General features: G+C 40.7%; 2 protein-coding genes across 2 annotated transcripts in view; one reads left to right on the top strand and one right to left on the bottom strand.

Moving 5' to 3' along the window:
• The window catches only part of frem1a (Fras1 related extracellular matrix 1a), a 55452-nt gene extending 53817 nt beyond the window's left edge, over positions 1-1635 (top strand). Inside the window, exons 35-37 of the mRNA XM_060935430.1 lie at positions 236-351; positions 444-529; positions 634-1635. Coding sequence (XP_060791413.1) covers positions 236-351; positions 444-529; positions 634-836 — 405 coding nt within the window. The 3' untranslated portion in view covers positions 837-1635. The remainder of the gene's footprint in view (positions 1-235; positions 352-443; positions 530-633) is intronic.
• Positions 1636-5391: 3756 nt separating this feature from the next.
• LOC132895151 (inactive ubiquitin carboxyl-terminal hydrolase 53) overlaps positions 5392-18943 on the bottom strand; it is an 88295-nt gene continuing 74743 nt past the window's right edge. Inside the window, exons 15-18 of the mRNA XM_060935418.1 lie at positions 11415-11451; positions 8960-9675; positions 8739-8845; positions 5392-6462 (exon numbers count right to left, since the gene is read on the bottom strand). Coding sequence (XP_060791401.1) covers positions 8769-8845; positions 8960-9675; positions 11415-11451 — 830 coding nt within the window. The 3' untranslated portion in view covers positions 5392-6462; positions 8739-8768. The remainder of the gene's footprint in view (positions 6463-8738; positions 8846-8959; positions 9676-11414; positions 11452-18943) is intronic.

Genomic DNA, 18943 nt, shown 5'->3' with positions numbered 1-18943 from the left:
CTGTGGGGGAAACCGGAGCACCCGGAGGAAACCCACGCGGACATGGGGAGAACATGCAAACTCCACACAGAAAGGCCCTCGCCGGCCACGGGGCTCGAACCCGGACCTTCTTGCTGTGAGGCGACAGCGCTAACCACTACACCACCGTGCCGCCCTCATCTAATTATAATTAATTAAACTGTTTTGTTTTTAAAACAAATTATCTAATATTATGAGCATTTCTCTACTCTCCCAGGCTGTGAATGCACAGAAGTGTCCACAGGGATGGACTTACCATAGCCACCACTGCTATCTGCTAAGCACAGAGCGAAAAGCTACGTGGAACGATGCTGCCAGGGCCTGTCGAGAGAGGTGTGATCAAACGCAGAACACTAAACCACAGCAGATATTACATTTCTTCTTAGTTCTGCCTTGTCATCAACTCTAATCGTTATTTCACCTAGCTTCCAAGGAAACCTTGTCAGTGTGCTATCAAAAACAGACATGGATTGGCTCTGGGACTTCAGTGAGAGGAAGCCCTTCTGGATTGGTAATTTGTCCGGCACTTCTTTCAGCTCATATACATATTCATGCAAATTGTGAACGTCAATGCTAAATTGCATCCTAAGGGACACTTGTGATAACTCTGTACAGGTCTGAATGACCGGGCGAATAAAGGCCGGTGGGAATGGGTGGACGGAGAGCCGGTTACTTACACCAACTGGAGGCGTGGTCCACCCCAAACCAGAATCAAGAGCAACAAGAAGTGTGTTTTGGTCTGGAGGAAGACAAAATGGCAAATTCGAAATTGTAAGACTGGAAAGGGACACCGTTTTGTGTGCTATGTGAAAATATGAGCTGCTACTGATTACCCTCTCTTAATTTATACCCTCTCTTACGATTACTTCATGATATGAGACTATCCAATATAATATATGATAGTGCTTATGGTACAGGATGAACTGGAACTCACAATTTGGAAGGTGAATACTGAAGTATTATTCTCAAAGTATAACAATATTTAGAGAGGCACTGTATACTATAACGACTATGTAATAAGAACATCAGATAAACAAATGTTTGATAGCAGATGCAGACATTAGTACCGCTATCTGTGCAATGTTTTATTTTACAATCAGAATTAAAAAGGCAGCCATGGCCTAGAGGTTAAAGAAGCAGGTCTCGGACCAAAAGGTTGCCGGTTCAATTCCCTGGACCGGGGGATGTGTGGGTGAACAAATGTGAGTGAATGAACAGTGCTCCCCCCACATCCATGGCTGAAGTGCCCTTGAGCAAGGCACCTAACCCTGAACCGCTCCCTGGGTGCTGTAGCACAACTCCCCACTGCTCTGGGTATGTGTGTGTGTTCACTGCTTCAGATGGGTGAAGTGCAGAGAAACAATTTCACTGTGCTGTAATGTCTCATCTCATCTCATTATCTCTAGCCGCTTTATCCTGTTCTACAGGGTCGCAGGCAAGCTGGAGCCTATCCCAGCTGACTACGGGCGAAAGGCGGGGTACACCTTGGACAAGTCGCCAAGTCATCGCAGGGCTGACACATAGAGACAGACAACCATTCACACTCACATTCACACCTACGGTCAATTTAGAGTCACCAGTTAACCTAACCTGCATGTCTTTGGACTGTGGGGGAAACCGGAGCACCCGGAGGAAACCCACGCGGACACGGGGAGAACATGCAAACTCCGCACAGAAAGGCCCTCGTCAGCCACAGGGCTCGAACCCCGACCTTCGCCTCACAGCGCTAACCACTGTGCTGTAATGTAGATGTGACAAATAAAGGCTTCTTCAAAAGCCATGTTCTCTAAAGCTACACACATGGAAATGACTTGTGTAAGCAATGCTGTAAATGTAAACTCCCCCAGGTAGCTTACTGCATAATTATTTCATGCATGTACAGTGAGGGAAAATTTGGACACTTGTTTTTGTTATTTAATATCTTTCCAACCAATGGCAGTGTGTTTTACGGTATAATGTTGCGGTGACCTGGTGCACTTTGCCCAAGAACTAGATTTTTTTTTCTTAATCTAGAACTTTATGTAACAATTACATATTTTAAAATGTTGTCCAAATATTTTTGCTCCCCATCAATTTCATTTTTAAATCATATCTGTTTATGCTTATGAACACACAGGTTTTTTTTTTTTTTAACAAGTGCAAAGACGAACAGCATTAAGTGTGTAAATTTGAAATGAATATATGCTCTGGAAGTATATTAAATACCAACAAAAAGTGCCTGAATACTTATTTCCCCTCACTGTATGTGTATTATATACCTTAATATGGGGTGTGTGTAGAGGATATTATAGAGGAAATTATGAGAGAAATTAAAGAATGAAAGAAATTAAATAGAACATTTGAAATACTGATGAGTGGCACGGTGGTGTAGTGGTTAGCGCTGTCGTCTCACAGCAAGAAGGTCCGGGTTCAGCCCCGTGGCCGGCGAGGGCCTTTCTGTGCAGAGTTTGCATGTTCTCCCCATGTCCGCGTGGGTTTCCTCCGGGTGCTCCGGTTTCCCCCACAGTCCAAAGACATGCAGGTTAGGTTAACTGGCGACTCTAAATTGACCGTAGGTGTGAATGTGAGTGTGAATGGTTGTCTGTGTCTATGTGTCAGCCCTGTGATGACCTGGCGACTTGTCCAGGGTGTACCCCGCCTTTCACCCGTAGTCAGCTGGGATAGGCTCCAGCTTGCCTGCGACCCTGTAGAACAGGATAAAGCGGCTAGAGATGATGAGATGAGATGGATTGATTTCTTCACGAGTGAAGATATTGTAAAATACAGCTCTGGAAATTCCACTTCAATTTTTTCTTAAATCAGCATCTCCGTGTATGGCAGCCATTTCATTCCAGTGTTTGTGCTGGAATTTCAACATAAGCACACCTCACTTTACTTCATGAGCTACTGATTATGTGATCACCTGAACCAAATCTTTAATGAGGAAAAGTGTAAAAAAAAAAAAACCCACTGCTGTGGTCATCACTATCCTCTTGTAATGTTTGGATGGGGGGGGGGGGGGGGGGGGGGAGTGCTAGTAGCACCTTAAATTTAAAGCTAGACGGCCTTTCGATTTCATAAAATCGGTGAAATTTAGTTCCCTCTGAAAGTTGGTAATTGTGATACATGTTTATTTCTGTAATATCTCACAAAGAAAGAACAAAAACAATCCTGGCTGGGAAGTGATTTAATTTGAAAGGATTCCGGAGCAAATAACATGCATGAAATCGCTCGCTTCATGCAGTCAAGCAGACAGAGGAAGTCCGTGTGCACATGAGCAGGTTTACCACCTTCTTTTCCTTCTTCTTTTGAGTTTTACAGCAGCTGGCATCCACATTGTTGCATTACTGCCATCTACAGGTTTACCTTGACCGTGCACTGACAGTTGCATCATTCTGTCGCTAAACGAACAGCTGAGCACCAATATTTATTAGTTTGGTCCTGCGTTTCCTTTCCTTTGCAACATAATGTCTTCTCGCTTTGCGTTACTGTAGTCAGTCTTTCACATTTCATTCACACACGCCCTCCATTTTTCTCTCCTGTTTCAAACGTGTATCCCACAATGCCTTGCGTGAACGGGGAAAGTCCACCACATAATGCATGACATAGTATCTTGAATTGGGTCATGGTGAAACAGGAAAAAACAGCGGAGAATTTATGGCCACATGGCCCTAAATTCATTAATTGTTCTATTAAAAAAAATCTAATAAAATTGGAAATCTGTGATTGGAATTCAGTAGCTTTCGGTCCACTAAACAAAAATAACTGGGTGCCGGGGAAAATTCTTTTCATGACCTACACTTAAAATCTGAAAGGCATTCTAGCTTTAAATGGAATACAAAAATATCTATTAAAAAAAAAAAAGTTAAAAAGAGAAGTTTTGAGTAAGGAAAAAGAAGTGAGCGTCAGGTTGCTTCCATCCTCAAAATTTCTCAGACGGCAGTTCATAAGAACAAGGTCAAACAGCAGACATTTGGGACAACAAAGTTACAGACTGGCAGAGGGTGAAAACAACTCTCCACTGACCAGGATGATTAATTCCTTCAACAACTGTAGGATGACATCAAAAGACCTACAAAAAGAATGGCAAATGGCAGCTGGGGTTAAATGCACAGCAAGGACTGTTTGAAATGGGCTCCTCTGGGTGGGGCTGAAGTCATGCAAAGCTAGAAAGAAAAAAAAAAAAAAGCCCATCATCAGTGAGAAGCAAAGAAGAACCAGGCTGAGGTTTGCTAAAGACCTTAAGAATTGGACCGTAGAGGACTGGAGTAAGGTCGTCATCTCTAGCAGTCCAATTTTCAGCTTTTCCCCCCATCACCTGCTCATCTAATGGTTAGACGGAGACCTGGAGAGTCCTACAAGCCACAGTGTCTCACACCCATTGTGAAATTTGTTGGAGGACTGGTGATGATCTGCAGGTGCTTCAGCAAGGCTGGAATGGGGCAGATTTTTGTTCGTGAAGGACACATGAATCAAACCATGTACAAGGTTATCCTGGAAGAAAACTTGCTTCCTTCTGCTCAGACAATGCTCCCTAACCCTGAGGATTGGGTTTTCCAGCAGGACAATGCTCCACGCCACACAGCCAGGTCAATCAAGGTGTGGATGGAGAACCACAAGATCAAGACCCTGTCATGGCCAGCCTGATCTCCAGCCCTGAACCCCATTGAAAACCACAAGCAAACAAAGCCAAGGTGATTGAATTTTTGAACCAGGAGTGGCATAAAAGTCACTCGAGAGCAATGTGAAAGCCTGGTGGAGAGCATGCCAAGACGCATGAAAGCTGTGACTAAATGTCAGGGTTATTCCACCAAATATTGATTTCTGAACTCATCCCAAGTTCAAACATTGGTATTGTGTTGTTTAAAAGCGAATATGATCTTGATTTCTATGCATTATTCGAGGTCTGAAAACACTTCATCTTATTTTTGACCAGTTGTCATTTTCTGAAATTAAATGCTCCAAGTGACTATTTTCATGTGGAATTTGGGAGAAACGTCAGTAGTTTATGGAATAAAACAAATGTTCATTAGTAAAACCAGAGAAACTGATAATTTTGCAATGGTCTCTTAAATTTTTTTTTTTCCAGAGCTGTAGGTTACTCAACGTCCCGGATGTAGTTAATATGAACAATACGAGTGGCATATTTCCCAGTAAAACAAGTGTCTATATAATAAAATGCATTATGGGCTTGATGTACTCATATGAGACTTCACTATTCCACTGTAGCTGTACTACTGAAACTGTTCAGGCCCTTAAATCACAAGCAAACAAACAATACACTCCCTACCCACTGAATCATAAGTGTTATCAAACTATTTTAAAGCCATTAGCACACTGAAGCAATATTACGATCAAATGAAAATCATTTATTAAACATTTGTTGGTCAGTAGAAAGAAAACAATGACATATGAAAGAAATTACAAACAAAATCAGCCATTTTCAGTATTTCCAATTATGCTTACATACAAAATAAGGCACTGTTTTATTAGTGTCTGTTTAGTAAATGTACAAAATGTAATTATACTTTAACAAAAATAAAATTAAAAAAATTACATTGTGTCTGACCAAAAAAACAAAACAAAACAAAAAACCCCACAAGACTTAAAACTATACAATGCACCCCTACATTTTGGGAGCAAATATTTTGTCATACACCAACTTCCATAACAAATGACAACTTAAGGGTCCAGTCCACTGCCAAAAAAAAAAAAAAAAAAAGTTTGACCGTGAACTTATCAATGTAAGGAGATCAGCTTGGCAAAGTGGAAAAAAAATAAAAAAAGATACAGCACAAATCATGACCACTAGACAGTGATTAATCAGTTTCATTTGTTGGAAAAACAGATGTGTGCTTTAGTACATTATTCAGTGTTTCTTGTACCCCGTTACACTCCGAGCAGCAAATTTAACCTGCACGGCTTCTGACTAATATATGCCAGGCACATTAAAGAAAAAGCAGTTTAGTGCTTCGAGGCTTAATGGAGTCATTTGAACGTAGTAAGGAGTGTAGAAAGCATTTCAATTACATCCAAGACAACTGAAAACTATGTAAACTCAAGGGAAGGATTTTAAATAATTTGCCATTCCAGAGAAGACCATCACACATCGCAAAATAGAAACATCATCTATACATTTAAATAACCAGTGCGTTATTATCCAATTGCACTGGAAACAGCCTTAAATCACAGTGATGCAAACAGAGTTGTTCATCCATGCCTTGGGTTTTATAATAGTTTCCTACATTCTGACATCTGCAACAGCTCACATTAAAACATAACTGGAAAAAAAAAAAAAAAAAAAAAGTCAAGCAAAGAGAGAGATTTTTGATTCTATAATGGCTCATAAATGTGCAAGAGCAAAAATGTCCATGGAAGATTAAGGGCGTCTCCGGTCTCTGCTCGAGTCTCTGAGCTCCTTGGCACTAGGTCCATTTTGAAATCGCTTTTTTTTTTAAAAAACATCTGTTAAAAGAAGGAAACATATTTAGAAAACATACAGTTTCACATCTGTGTATTTATATAAACACACACAGAGCACTTTATTAGAAACACCTATGCGCCTATTCATTCATGCAATTATGTAATCAACCAATCATGTGGCTGCATTGCAATGCTTAAAAATCATGCAGATACAGGCCAGCAGCTTCAGGAACGTTCACATCAGTATGGGAAACAAGAGTGCTTGGAGAGCACAATATCCCCCGCTGGCAACTCTGCCATAACTGGTAAAATGCGACTGAATTGAACGAAATTGCAATATGCGCATTATCTACATATAACAAAGAATTCTGCCAAGTTTCGTGAAATTCCTCCAAAAAATTGTGAAAAGAGTTGATTTCAGAAGGCGAGTACCCTTCTTGGGAGGGAGGGACGGACAACATTAAAGAGGTCCATCAGAAACTCGGCTTCTCACAACCCAGATCTGAGGTGCTGTATTGTAGGAAGCATTTGAGTGGTTTCACATGTGATGGAGCTGACGGACAGACAGACAGACAGACAAAACGACATAATCCCCCTTTGGGCCTTTCAGCCAGCGGGGGATAAAATTTGTGAGGGAAGTTGATTTCAGAAAGCAAGCACATCTTGATGAAAGTACAAGGTTGTTAATCAAGGACTGCAACTCTGGTAAAACGCGACCGAATTGAACAAAATTGCAATATGCGTAATACCGACATACAACAAAGAATCCTGCCAAGTTTGGTGAAATTCCTCCAAAAATTGTGAGAGGAATTAATTTCAGAAGGTGAGCACCCTTCCCAGGACAGATGGACATCACCACGACATAATCCCCCTTCGGGCCTTTCAGCCAGCGGGGGATAAAAACGGGATCTCAGTGGTTTTGGCCGTGGCATGATTGTTGGCGCCAGATGAGCTTGTCTGAATATTTCTTTAACTCCTGAGAATCACACCCAAGTGTCTCTAGAGTTTGTTGCTGACAATGTGCATCCCTTTATGGCCACCATCTTCTAAAGCTGCTTCCAGTATGATAATGCACCATGTCACAAAGCAAAAGTCTCAAACTGGTTTCATGAGCATGACGATGAGTTCAGTGTTCTTCAGTGACCTTCCCAGTCACCCAATCTGAATCCAGTCGAACACCTTAGGGATGTGGTAGAACAGGAGATTCACAGCATGAACGTACACCTGCAAAATCTGCAGGAACTGTGCGATGCGATCATCTCCACATGGACCAGAATCTCAAAGGAATGTTTCCGACATCTTGTGGAATCCACACCATGAAGAAAAGGGAGGCTCTACCTAGTATCAGTATAGTGTTCCTAATAAAGTGCTCAGTGAGGGGATATAAATAAGTAAATACATTTGAAATTATTATTTATAAAAAAAAAAACAAGGAAGCATTAAACACACACTTTCAGCTGCCTGATGTCTTCCTTAATATAATTTAGATTACAAAATCAAATTGGTCAGAACCCGTTGATTAACTTTCTGTAACAGTAAATTCATCAGAACGTGCATTGTGGCTATTCACATCAGCAGATTAAAAAATAATAATAATAATAAAAAAGTGTGTTATTTAAAACACACAAAAAGCCTAACAAATTACTGATGTGACAAAGTTTTCTGTAAAGAAATGTTTAGCTTTCATGGAACATCTCCAGTGTCGGTGCTTAATAAGGGTCCGTAAGTTCTCTGCTACACATGTGGTGGTTTTTCGGTAACGTGACGAGGCTGGCGAAAAGACGACTGAATAGCTGCTGTAGCTGAAGTGGGAACACAGATGAACTTTTCTCATGGAACATGAACATCTCCACAACATAAATGTAATTATAAACGAATAAATTACAAGTCTAAAACAATTAATAAAAAATGCAATCACTGGAAATTGCTGTGGTATAAGAGGAATAAGACAGTTTAGGACGTGCTGTTACAGGGGAAAAAAAAAAATCAAATCAATCATGGCATGGTGGCAAGGTCGTATCCTATAGCCCTGTCGTGTTTTAGTCCTTACACAGCTGAAAAATCTAAATTTTTCTTCCATAGCATTTTTGCTGTGCTGTCGCACAAACTGATTATAGTTATTTTATGTAATTAGTCTCAATAAAACAATAGAATAATGATTTGACTAGATAACTACAAAACTGTGTTTTTGCTTTTATTTTTTTAGAAAATGCGTTAGGATTTAACTTAAGCTCAGCAACAACAGCTAAAGTGTGCTATTTACAGCAAAAACAAATAATAATCACTTTTATATAAAACATAAGTCATGTAATAATTACCTTTATGTGAGGTGGCACTGATGTTTGATGTTATATGAAGCCATGTTCATCCACTCCTTTTACAGAAACAGGATTCCATTTTACGATGGGTTTACGGCTGGTATGGGCTGAAAAGAAGGATGTTCTTGGGTCAAAGTCAACATTTTACACCCAGCGGTCTTGTCTTGTAATACAAGTATTTATTAGGATGTCAAAGAATTTGGACTACATGGTAATAATACCTGTTTGTTTCTTGGTTCCGGACAGATCTGGGATCTTTAAGTCTGCAGGAGCCGGGGATGCCCTTTCCCCGTGATCGCTCTCACTAGATGATGTGTGCTCTCCGGTTTTAGAATCTGCCACTGTATGAAGAGCAGATCTTTTCTTATGGTACTTAGCCCGGTAAGTGTCTGTCATGCAGCTATCGACAGAAAAGTAGGTGGTGGGGATTGCATACCCTCCTGTGACAGGGGATTCGACACTACAATCAGGGATGCTGGGATACTTGTCCTCGCTCTCACTGGCAGACAGATCGTTCCTGTCCTGGTCGGATGAGCCGGATTTAGAGCTGCTGTCTGATGAGGAGAACAAGTTTGGCTCGGAGTTCTCGAGCCACATCTCTGAGCTCATCTTTGACAAAGATGCTCTTTTATAGTCCGGGGATCTGGGTCTCATGTGAGCAGAGTCATGAGTCGGACCTCTCCTGTTTTCCGATCTCGGGACTTGGGGTTTGGGGGGTAATGGTGGACCGGAGGTGTAAGAAAGACTCGGGGATGGTTGGTGATATAGAAGCAGAGGCACATCAGTTTGCGATAAACAATCCTCCTGCTCTGATGCAGGACCAGCCAAGTCATCAGAGCTGTTCCAGTCAGAGCTGCTCATTTTGCTTAATAACACAGTCTCACCAGTACTACCATTCACTCCATCTGTTCTGTCCAAGTGACCTCTTCTGTTTAGTCTATTACAAGAAGAAAATGTCATTTAGTTATGTTGTTTAATTTAATAAATGATTGTGTTTGATTTAAGAAGGTGACAAGACAGACAATACATGACCTGCCAAAAACAAGACAAAACAACCTGAAATGTTGAAATGTCCAATAGGTCTCAGACACGGGCGATTGCTCTAAGACAACGAGGGAGGCTCAGCCTCCTCTAAAAATGACGAACGTCGTGTAGGATGAATTGCGCTAGGCTCATGTTATAGCCGACCTTATAACATTGCTATTTCAGATCCAGAATCATAGAAATATGTGTGCTCAACCCAACTACAGTGCGAAATCATTCCGTTATAACTTTCCCCAGTTTGCCTAATGTGTGCGTGAGTTTTTCCCTCTCGTGACAGCGCGATGCAGCCCAGCCTCAGTGGACTTCAATGGCATTTGGGAGCGATGCGCTTTTCAATATCAAAATGCAAGACGATTATTGGACAAATACTGCGAAAACGCCCGCCCACGGACTCCCAGCCTCACAGTGGGAGGCACATGGCAAAGCTTTCTGCGAGGAGACTGGTGATTGGTGAAAGCGGCTGGATATTTTCTTTGATTGACAGCTCGATTCAAATATAGACAGGCAGCGGTGAATTTCAGTTCAGTCCCATGCGGATTCTCAAGTGCTGTGGTGTATTGTAAGAGATCAGCTTACATTTCGATTTCATTCATTACATACGGTTTCTACCAGCTTTTTTAGTTTGTATATATTTTCATTGTAAATAAAGTGTAAATATAGTGTTGTCAAGTTTGCTATCTTAGTTCCAGAAATTTTATTTGAGTGACTGAACTTGAACTTGAGGGGGCTAGTCAGCTAGCAAGAAAGCTGCGCACGGAGGCCAAGCATTGCTGATTTAATTTTGGCAAAGCCATTTGCCAGTCTTCCTTTCGAGGAAAAAATTAAAGAGCAGGGTAGACCAACGCCTCAAACTGACTTGGTGAAAAAGGTAGGGAATAATACTCGTTCCTTTCAGCTCTCCTGGTACGAGAAAGTGAATTGGCTAACAGCAAGTGACCCACATCAACAACAGTAAATAGGCTACTTTAGTAATATGTCATGGATGGACCAACAATATAGAATCTATTTAAAATGTTTATGCTGAGTATATTATATTGGAATATATATTTTTCTGGATATGAATTAAACACAGCTACAATTTGGAAAGCATTTTTAAACAAAAACACAGCCGAGAACATTTCACACTACAGACCTGGATTAAAAGTGAAGGGTTATCAAAATTGTCAATAAAACATTTCTCAGTCAAAATAAGTAAAATATAGGGAAAGTGTCACTGAATGAAATGTGTGGCACCCAGCTCTATGTTTGGCTCCCCAAGGTCAGTGCTTGTGCCTATTCCAGAACACTCTGCTGTTACTGCTGAGGTTCCTGACAAAGAGCTGCTTTCAATAATGATCAATTTTTAAACATGCCACAATTTTAAAATATAAAATGTTAAAATATACCCCCCCCAACACCACCATCATGTATATTGGACAGTAGGCTAATGGGCCAAAAGAACCTGTTATTTCACAGTTTGTGACCCTGCCAACAATCAGCCAGATCAGAGGCAAGAGTATGGGCAAAACTGATGTGTTTTTTCTTTTAAAATCTGGAAATATCGTAACCAACCAGCCTCCCCTGTGTGAAAGACTACCAGCCACCACCGGTCTCAGAGACCAACATTTTTAAAAACCGCTGGCCAATCATTACCTGTGAATGTGTTCGTGAAGTTTCCCTCGAAATTCACCTATAAAAGAAAATGAGAATTATAAATTAGACACTTATTCCTTTGTTAACTGTTCAAGACGCTTTCCTACTGGATAACAAATTGCTTTTGAGCTCATCATAATTTTGTATGACGACATCCGCACAAAAGTTTGCAGTACGTCTTTACAGAACCAGTATGTACAGTGGTGCTTGAAAGTTTGTGAACCCTTTAGAATTTTCTATATTTCTGCATAAATATGACCTAAAACATCATCAGATTTTCACACAAGGCCTAAAGAGAACCCAGTTACACAAATGAGACAAAAAATATTATACTCATTTATTTATTGAGGAAAATGATCCAATATTACATATCTGAGTGGCAAAAGTATGTGAGCCTTTGCTTTCAGTATCTGGTGTGACCCCCTTGTGCAGCAATAACTGCAACTAAACGTTTCCGGTAACTGTTGATCAGTCCTGCACACCGGCTTGGAGGAATTTTAGCCCATTCCTCCGTACAGAACAGCTTCAACTCTGGGATGTTGGTGGGTTTCCTCACATGAACTGCTCGCTTCAGGTCCTTCCACAACATTTCCATTGGATTAAGGTCAGGACTTTGACTTGGCCATTCCAAAACATTAACTTTATTCTTCTTTAACCATTCTTTGGTAGAACGACTTGTGTGCTTAGGGTCGTTGTCTTGCTGCATGACCCACCTTCTCTTGAGATTCAGTTCATGGACAGATGTCCTGACATTTTCCTTTAGAATTCGCTGGTATAATTCAGAATTCATTGTTCCATCAATGATGGCAAGCTGTCCTGGCCCAGATGCAGCAAAACAGGCCCAAACCATGATACTACCACCACCATGTTTCACAGATGGGATAAGGTTCTTATGCTGGAATGCAGTGTTTTCCTTTCTCCAAACATAACACTTCACATTTAAACCAGAAAAGTTCTATTTTGGTCTCATCCGTCCACAAAACATTTTTCCAGTAGCCTTCTGGCTTGTCCACGTGATCTTTAGCAAACTGCAGATGAGCAGCAATGTTCTTTTTGGAGAGCAGTGGCTTTCTCCTTGCAACCCTGCCATGCACACCATTGTTGTTCAGTGTTCTCCTGATGGTGGACTCATGAACATTAACCAATGTGAGAGAGGCCTTCAGTTGCTTAGAAGTTACCCTGGGGTCCTTTGTGACCTCGCCGACTATTACGCGCCTTGCTCTTGGAGTGATCTTTGTTGGTCGACCACTCCTGGGGAAGGTAACAATGGTCTTGAATTTCCTCCATTTGTACACAATCTGTCTGACTGTGGATTGGTGGAGTCCAAACTCTTTAGAGACGGTTTTGTAACCTTTTCCAGCCTGATGAGCATCAACAACGCTTTTTCTGAGGTCCTCAGAAATCTCCTTTGTTCCTGCCATGATACACTTCCACAAACATGTGAAGATCAGACTTTGATAGATCCCTGTTCTTTAAATAAAACAGGGTGCCCACTCACACCTGATTGTCATCCCATTGATTGAAAACACCTGACTGTAATTTCACCTTCAAATTAACTGCTAATCCTAGAGGTTCACATACTTTTGCCACTCACAGATATGTAATATTGGATCTTTTTCCTCAATAAACCACTGTATAACTCAAAATATGGTTTTGCACAGCGACAAGAAAATTAAAAACAATCCATATTTGGTAGTGTAAAAGCATTGGCAGCCAAATTGCAGCCAGCCAATCAAATAAAGGATAAGCAAACAGAAAACATGCTTCCACTTCACTGCAAAACTCCATGAAGTAGTAAACATAGTAAACAAATGACTGAGGAACTAAACCGTCATCAAGTCACCAGTGTATAAGATTTTACCAAATCTAAATTGCTTCAAAGTACCAGCATTTCTCCTTCTTAAGCACATCATCTAAAAGAGAAAGCAAATACAACCACCAGGGGGCGCTCAGGATCCAGGCAAAGAGTTGCTGGGACGAGAACACACTGCAGATACACTACACTGGAACTGAACTACACTTCGCTGCTCTGGAACACCACAAAAAGGAAAAACATGACATACTGTAATAAACGGGTTAATCTGTTAACCTCGTAAACTTACTAATCATTTAAAATGCCTGAAAAATTCCAGCCGGATAACACTACATACTTTATACTTTACATCGTCATAAATAAATGTGCAATATGTAGAAATTATAACGTCATTGCAATAGTATTTCCACCCATCAGTGCAATGGAGTTTTTTGTTCTTTATTTTGCACAAACAAAGGTGCAATAATGAATATTCTGCAAAATTGAGCATTCTGCAGATACACACCTGATAGAACAACAAAAGTACACAAAAAGTACAAAAATATAACAGAATCTGAGCAGGATGGAGCGAGTTCTCCCCGGAGATGCAGCCTGCAAACCCAGAGACCTGAAACTGCACTATCCTACGCGACAGAGATGTGATGCATCAGCACACTGCTTTCTGCCTGCTTGTTATTTTCTCAGAGCATTAGCAGCCAAATCCATTTCAGCCAACACACAATTACGACAGGACTTTAGACCTTGTTGTTCTGTTTTTTTTCTTTTACCCTCTTCTTCCAAGTCGATCATGTTTAAGCTGCTAAGCCCCTTGTAAAGGATCTCTAGTTGAAGGCCACGAATTAAAGTGATGGCAGCAGATACAACATAATGCTACCAACAGAAAGCACATCAGAAGACTTTATTCTTGTTCAGGTGAAGATTTTTGTAGTACGTTTTATTTATTAGTCATATAAAGCTGTTACATTGCAGGCCCAACCAGGCAGAAGTACAAAAAGTGAAATACGAACACAGTGGGGAGGGCGGCACGGTGGTGTAGTGGTTAGCGCTGTCGCCTCACAGCAAGAAGGTCCAGGTTCGAGCCCCGTGGCCGGCGAGGGCCTTTCTGTGTGGAGTTTGCATGTTCTCCCCGTGTCCGCGTGGGTTTCCTCCGGGTGCTCCGGTTTCCCCCACAGTCCAAAGACATGCAGGTTAGGTTAACTGGTGACTCTAAATTGACCGTAGGTGTGAACGTGAGTGTGAATGGTTGTCTGTGTCTATGTGTCAGCCCTGTGATGACCTGGCGACTTGTCCAGGGTGTACCCCGCCTTTCGCCCGTAGTCAGCTGGGATAGGATCCAGCTTGCCTGCGACCCTGTAGAACAGGATAAAGCGGCTAGAGGCAGATTCTACCATAACAGAGGCCAGTTAAGTCCCATCTCCTTAAATTGCTGAATTGATTATTTTGATCATTCTATTAAGTTTTTCTAGTAGCATTTGGGGTCTTGGACATTCACAGTAAATTTTAGGACAGTAGTCCTGGTAACTAATTAATAAAAGCCTGACATGACAGACATGCTAAATGACAATAGAAACACATCGGTTTCTATCATCAAAATCTGACAGACAAACTAACGTCTACCATCATATTCTGACAGACACTCTAGATGACAATAGAAACAAAACTGTTTCTTACAGTATTAATCTGACAAATTTAGTCATAATATTAAATACCTCATCACTAGAACCAAATAATAAAATAAAATATTGAAATAAAAAAGATAAAATTTATTTTCAAAATTGAAATATCAACAATAATTGTCAGAACAGTGACGATAGACACGACTGTCACTTTCGCGGGGAAATAACACATTGAAACGGCCTGTCGGCTGAAAGGGTCGCAAGTGGCTCTGATTTATCTCAACTTATGATAGTTTTCCTCCAGAAAAATGTAAATATGAATGCACAAATATATTCTCAATGTTTCTATCGTCAAAAATTTCTATCGTCAGGATAGCTGACTGAAAATCTTAACTTGATTTATTTGATGAAATCTAGCTGTCAGAACTCCAAGTCTTGCCCGGAAGTAAATGTCTGCTGTCACAAAAATCACGCGCAGTAGAATTTCCTCTTTGCGTCAGTCAACATGTGCGTGGTGAGCGCTTGAATTTTGCTATTTGACTGACAGACTGATGATAGCATTTTTTAAAAATAACTGTGGGCTTCTCGTCGTGAACGAAATAGTTTTTTCGCTGTTAATCTATTTCAACTCTATCTGTTGACACCCAAAAATGATAAAGCCTGCTTCCACACGATAACTACCAAAGATCCATAACGGCCGAGTCTATCGTCAGGTCATCTGACAGAAATTCACTGACGATAGCAACAGGGATAATGAAAGTGATTTTTAAAATGGGAGTTATGTCTGTCAGATACGTCAAAGAAATAGAACTTTATTCTTTAAAAATCTTTTATTGATATACTCAGTGTATTTTTAAATGACACGTGCTGTTTTAGAAGACCAAATACCATATTTTCTATCTTGAAAATATTACCTCACTGAAAAAAGGACAAGAAAAATTTCTTATTTTGTGGGCAAGTGGTTAATGGATCCAGTTACGGTAGAATCTGCCTACAGATAATGAGATGAGATGAGACGAACACAGTGTTATTAAATCACAGAACAGTCATCACTGCAATAATAAATATTTCTCCAGAATCAGAGGGCTTAGCTTTTCACTTCCTGGAAAAGCCAAAAAGTTTAAACGAGAACAATGAGACCTCATATCAGATCAGACAAAACTTTATTTATCCCCGAAGGGCAATTAGAAGGGCGAAGAGCGGTACATTAAAAAAAAAAAAAAAAAAAGAGCAAGAAAATAAAATCATAAAAAAAATCACAAAAATGGGTGGGCAAAAAAAACAAAACACAAACAACAACAACAAAAAAACCCCAGCGTATTATGTACAATGGCAGGCCTGTTGCTAGTAACAAAGTAAAAAAAAAAGGCAGCAGATAAAATATGGCAAATAAATAAGATGAAGTGTGGATAAAATTAAAATGACAATAAGATTAGAGTGACATTGTAGTTAAAGTGACAAGGTGGTATTGTAATAATATGCTGAGGTCTTTGCTGTTACAATAACCTCCACTTTTCTGGGAAGGCTTTCTACTAGATTTTGGATCATGGTTGTAGGGATTTGTGCTCATTCAGCCATAAGAGCATTAGTGAGGTCAGGCACTGATGTGTGAGGAGGTCTGGGGTGCAGTCGGTGCTCCAGTTCATCCCAAAGGTGTTCAGTGGGGTTGGATTTCAGTCAGGGCTCTGTGCAGGCTACTCAGGTTCTTCCACTCCAACCTTGGGAAACCATGTCTTAAAGGAGCTAGCTTTGTGCACAGCAGCATTGTCATGTTGGAACATATTTGGGCCTTTTAGTTCCAGTGAAGGAAAACTAACGCTACGGCATACAAAACATCCCATCAACGAGGTTCTACTTTGTAAAACATGATTTTAAAACCTGTTTTGCATTAGACTCGGATACTGTAATGTGCTTGCCAAGCAAGTCCCTATGAATTAGTTATTATTCTTCTCAAAACAAAAAGGTTAACATGGGGTGGCCTTGGGCTGAAGTGCTCTTGAGCAAGGCATCTAACCCCCAACCACTCCCTGGGTGTGTTTCATATATATATATATATATATATATATATATATATATATATATATATATATATATATATAAAAATAATGTGAGACCCCTCACCGAATCCAGGGACACATGTCGGCTGAAACGAATCCGAGATAATCGCAAAAGAAGCATTTTTTTTTTCGAAATTTGCGATTTTTGTTTTTTTCCATCATGTGCAACTTGAGATCTTGAAGAATGCAATCAGTATTTCAGATAATAGATTGTTTTGTTGGAAAAGCATACATTTTTTGTTGCAAATTGTCTCGTTTTTGTCAGGACTGTAGCCTGCTGGGGGGTGTGGGTAAATTACCATATGGGCCATTCACATGATTTAAGTCTTTTGTTGGTTTTTTTCGCGAATCAGCTGTATGATACGAGCTGAGCACATGGCTACTTAGCTGCATACAGGCATGTAAGTTCACTATGGAATGAGCAAGCTAAACAGAGCGCAGAGTAGCTGAAAACCGCGAAGCAAACAGACACTCGGTATTTACATCGGAGATAACCATTTCTAGCAAAAAACAAAAAAAACAAAACGCAACCTCGTTTTCCAGATTGAATGGAATACTTGAATGATCGGATGATACACGGACCGTTCTAGGATTACATGATTCCATCGGAGGCATTGGTGTGTGCAAGGCGCCGTTTCTCTTTCTGATGGGGCAAGTTTATTCATCTAAGGCTGTATGGTTATTTTTGCATGTAACGGAGAGTGTTGTGGTTTGGTTAAGCCTAGGTCACAACCGGACGTACGATTTTTTTGGCCGTGTGATTTTTGGCGTTTCCCAAATCGCTGCGTTTTATTTTTTTTGTTCATGGAGAAAGACGCGCGTTGGCCGTAAGTTTGTCTTGCAACCTGAAAAAAACGTAAGCACCCGTAGAGTTTGTTTGACATGACAAAGAACCTCTGCGGCCGGTCTGCGGCTTGAAAATCAGCACATCACACGCGCGCTCTCGTGCGTTTCATGCGTGCTCTCGTGCGTTTCTTGCGTTTTTTGCATGTAGACCGGCCGTAGGAGCACGGTACGGCCGGTTGTGACCGAGGCTTTACATGAAACTAGTGTTGTGTTAGTTGTGTCATCATCGTGCTATCTTTCTTTCTTACGATGCGAGTAATTTTTCAACCACAAAACGTTAAAGTATACTTTAGGACTTATTTTTGTACTTCATAATTGTGTTGGGCATACTTTGCATAGAAGGAAAATTGCCGTGGTGATCTTTGTTTACATGAAAGTGGCATCGTGCTAGCTCGTAGGGGGTAGGGCTTTCCTTAATATCATGCAAATGAGGAGCATTATGTGCCCGCCCTACACCCAGAGTAGCTGAGATGGAAAACTTTGAGGGCGATTTTCTCCCTTTTCTGTTTTAAGAAGTATACACATTCAAAAGGCCACACATTCTTCAAATATTGTCAGATCTCCACATGGAAGGCATCACTGGAAAGCTTAGAAACTGTACTTTCTGAATCTGTCAATAACTCAAAATGCCCCCGGGTCGACATGTGTCCCTGGATTTTGTGATCTGCCACATATACATTTTATATATATATATAAATAAAAATGTGTGTGTTCACTGCTTCAGATGAGTTAAATGCAGAGGACGAATTTTCACCGTGCATGAGTGTGCATGTGGCAAATAAAGACGACGACGACTTCTAACGTACGTAGAATGAGCACATTAATACAAACCAGTTGTTTGATTTACAGCTGGAATCACTATCAGAACTGCTGTTATAAAAAATTATTCCACACCTTTTGACCAATCAATCAGACACGAGAATTCAACACCACAGACAAAAGAAAGAATTTTTCTAAGCAGTAAAAACAACCACCACAGTTTGAGACATGATCTCATCTACACTGCCCCTGTGTGTTCCTCCATTCATGTGTACACACCTTCCCTGAACACAGGCCAGGGCACAGAACACCGATATTCTAATGATAGTCTCACACTTGGAGAAGCATTAATTAAGGACATAAATATATCATGTGGAGAACTGGGCCTGTGGCAGCGCTCCTGGCAGTGTGGGAGCTTAAGATAGACTGGCTGGAAGG

This window comes from Neoarius graeffei, chromosome 1 (assembly GCF_027579695.1).
Source record: "Neoarius graeffei isolate fNeoGra1 chromosome 1, fNeoGra1.pri, whole genome shotgun sequence".
Classification (NCBI taxonomy): domain Eukaryota; kingdom Metazoa; phylum Chordata; class Actinopteri; order Siluriformes; family Ariidae; genus Neoarius; species Neoarius graeffei.
This window is presented reverse-complemented; position numbering and strand designations above follow the sequence as displayed.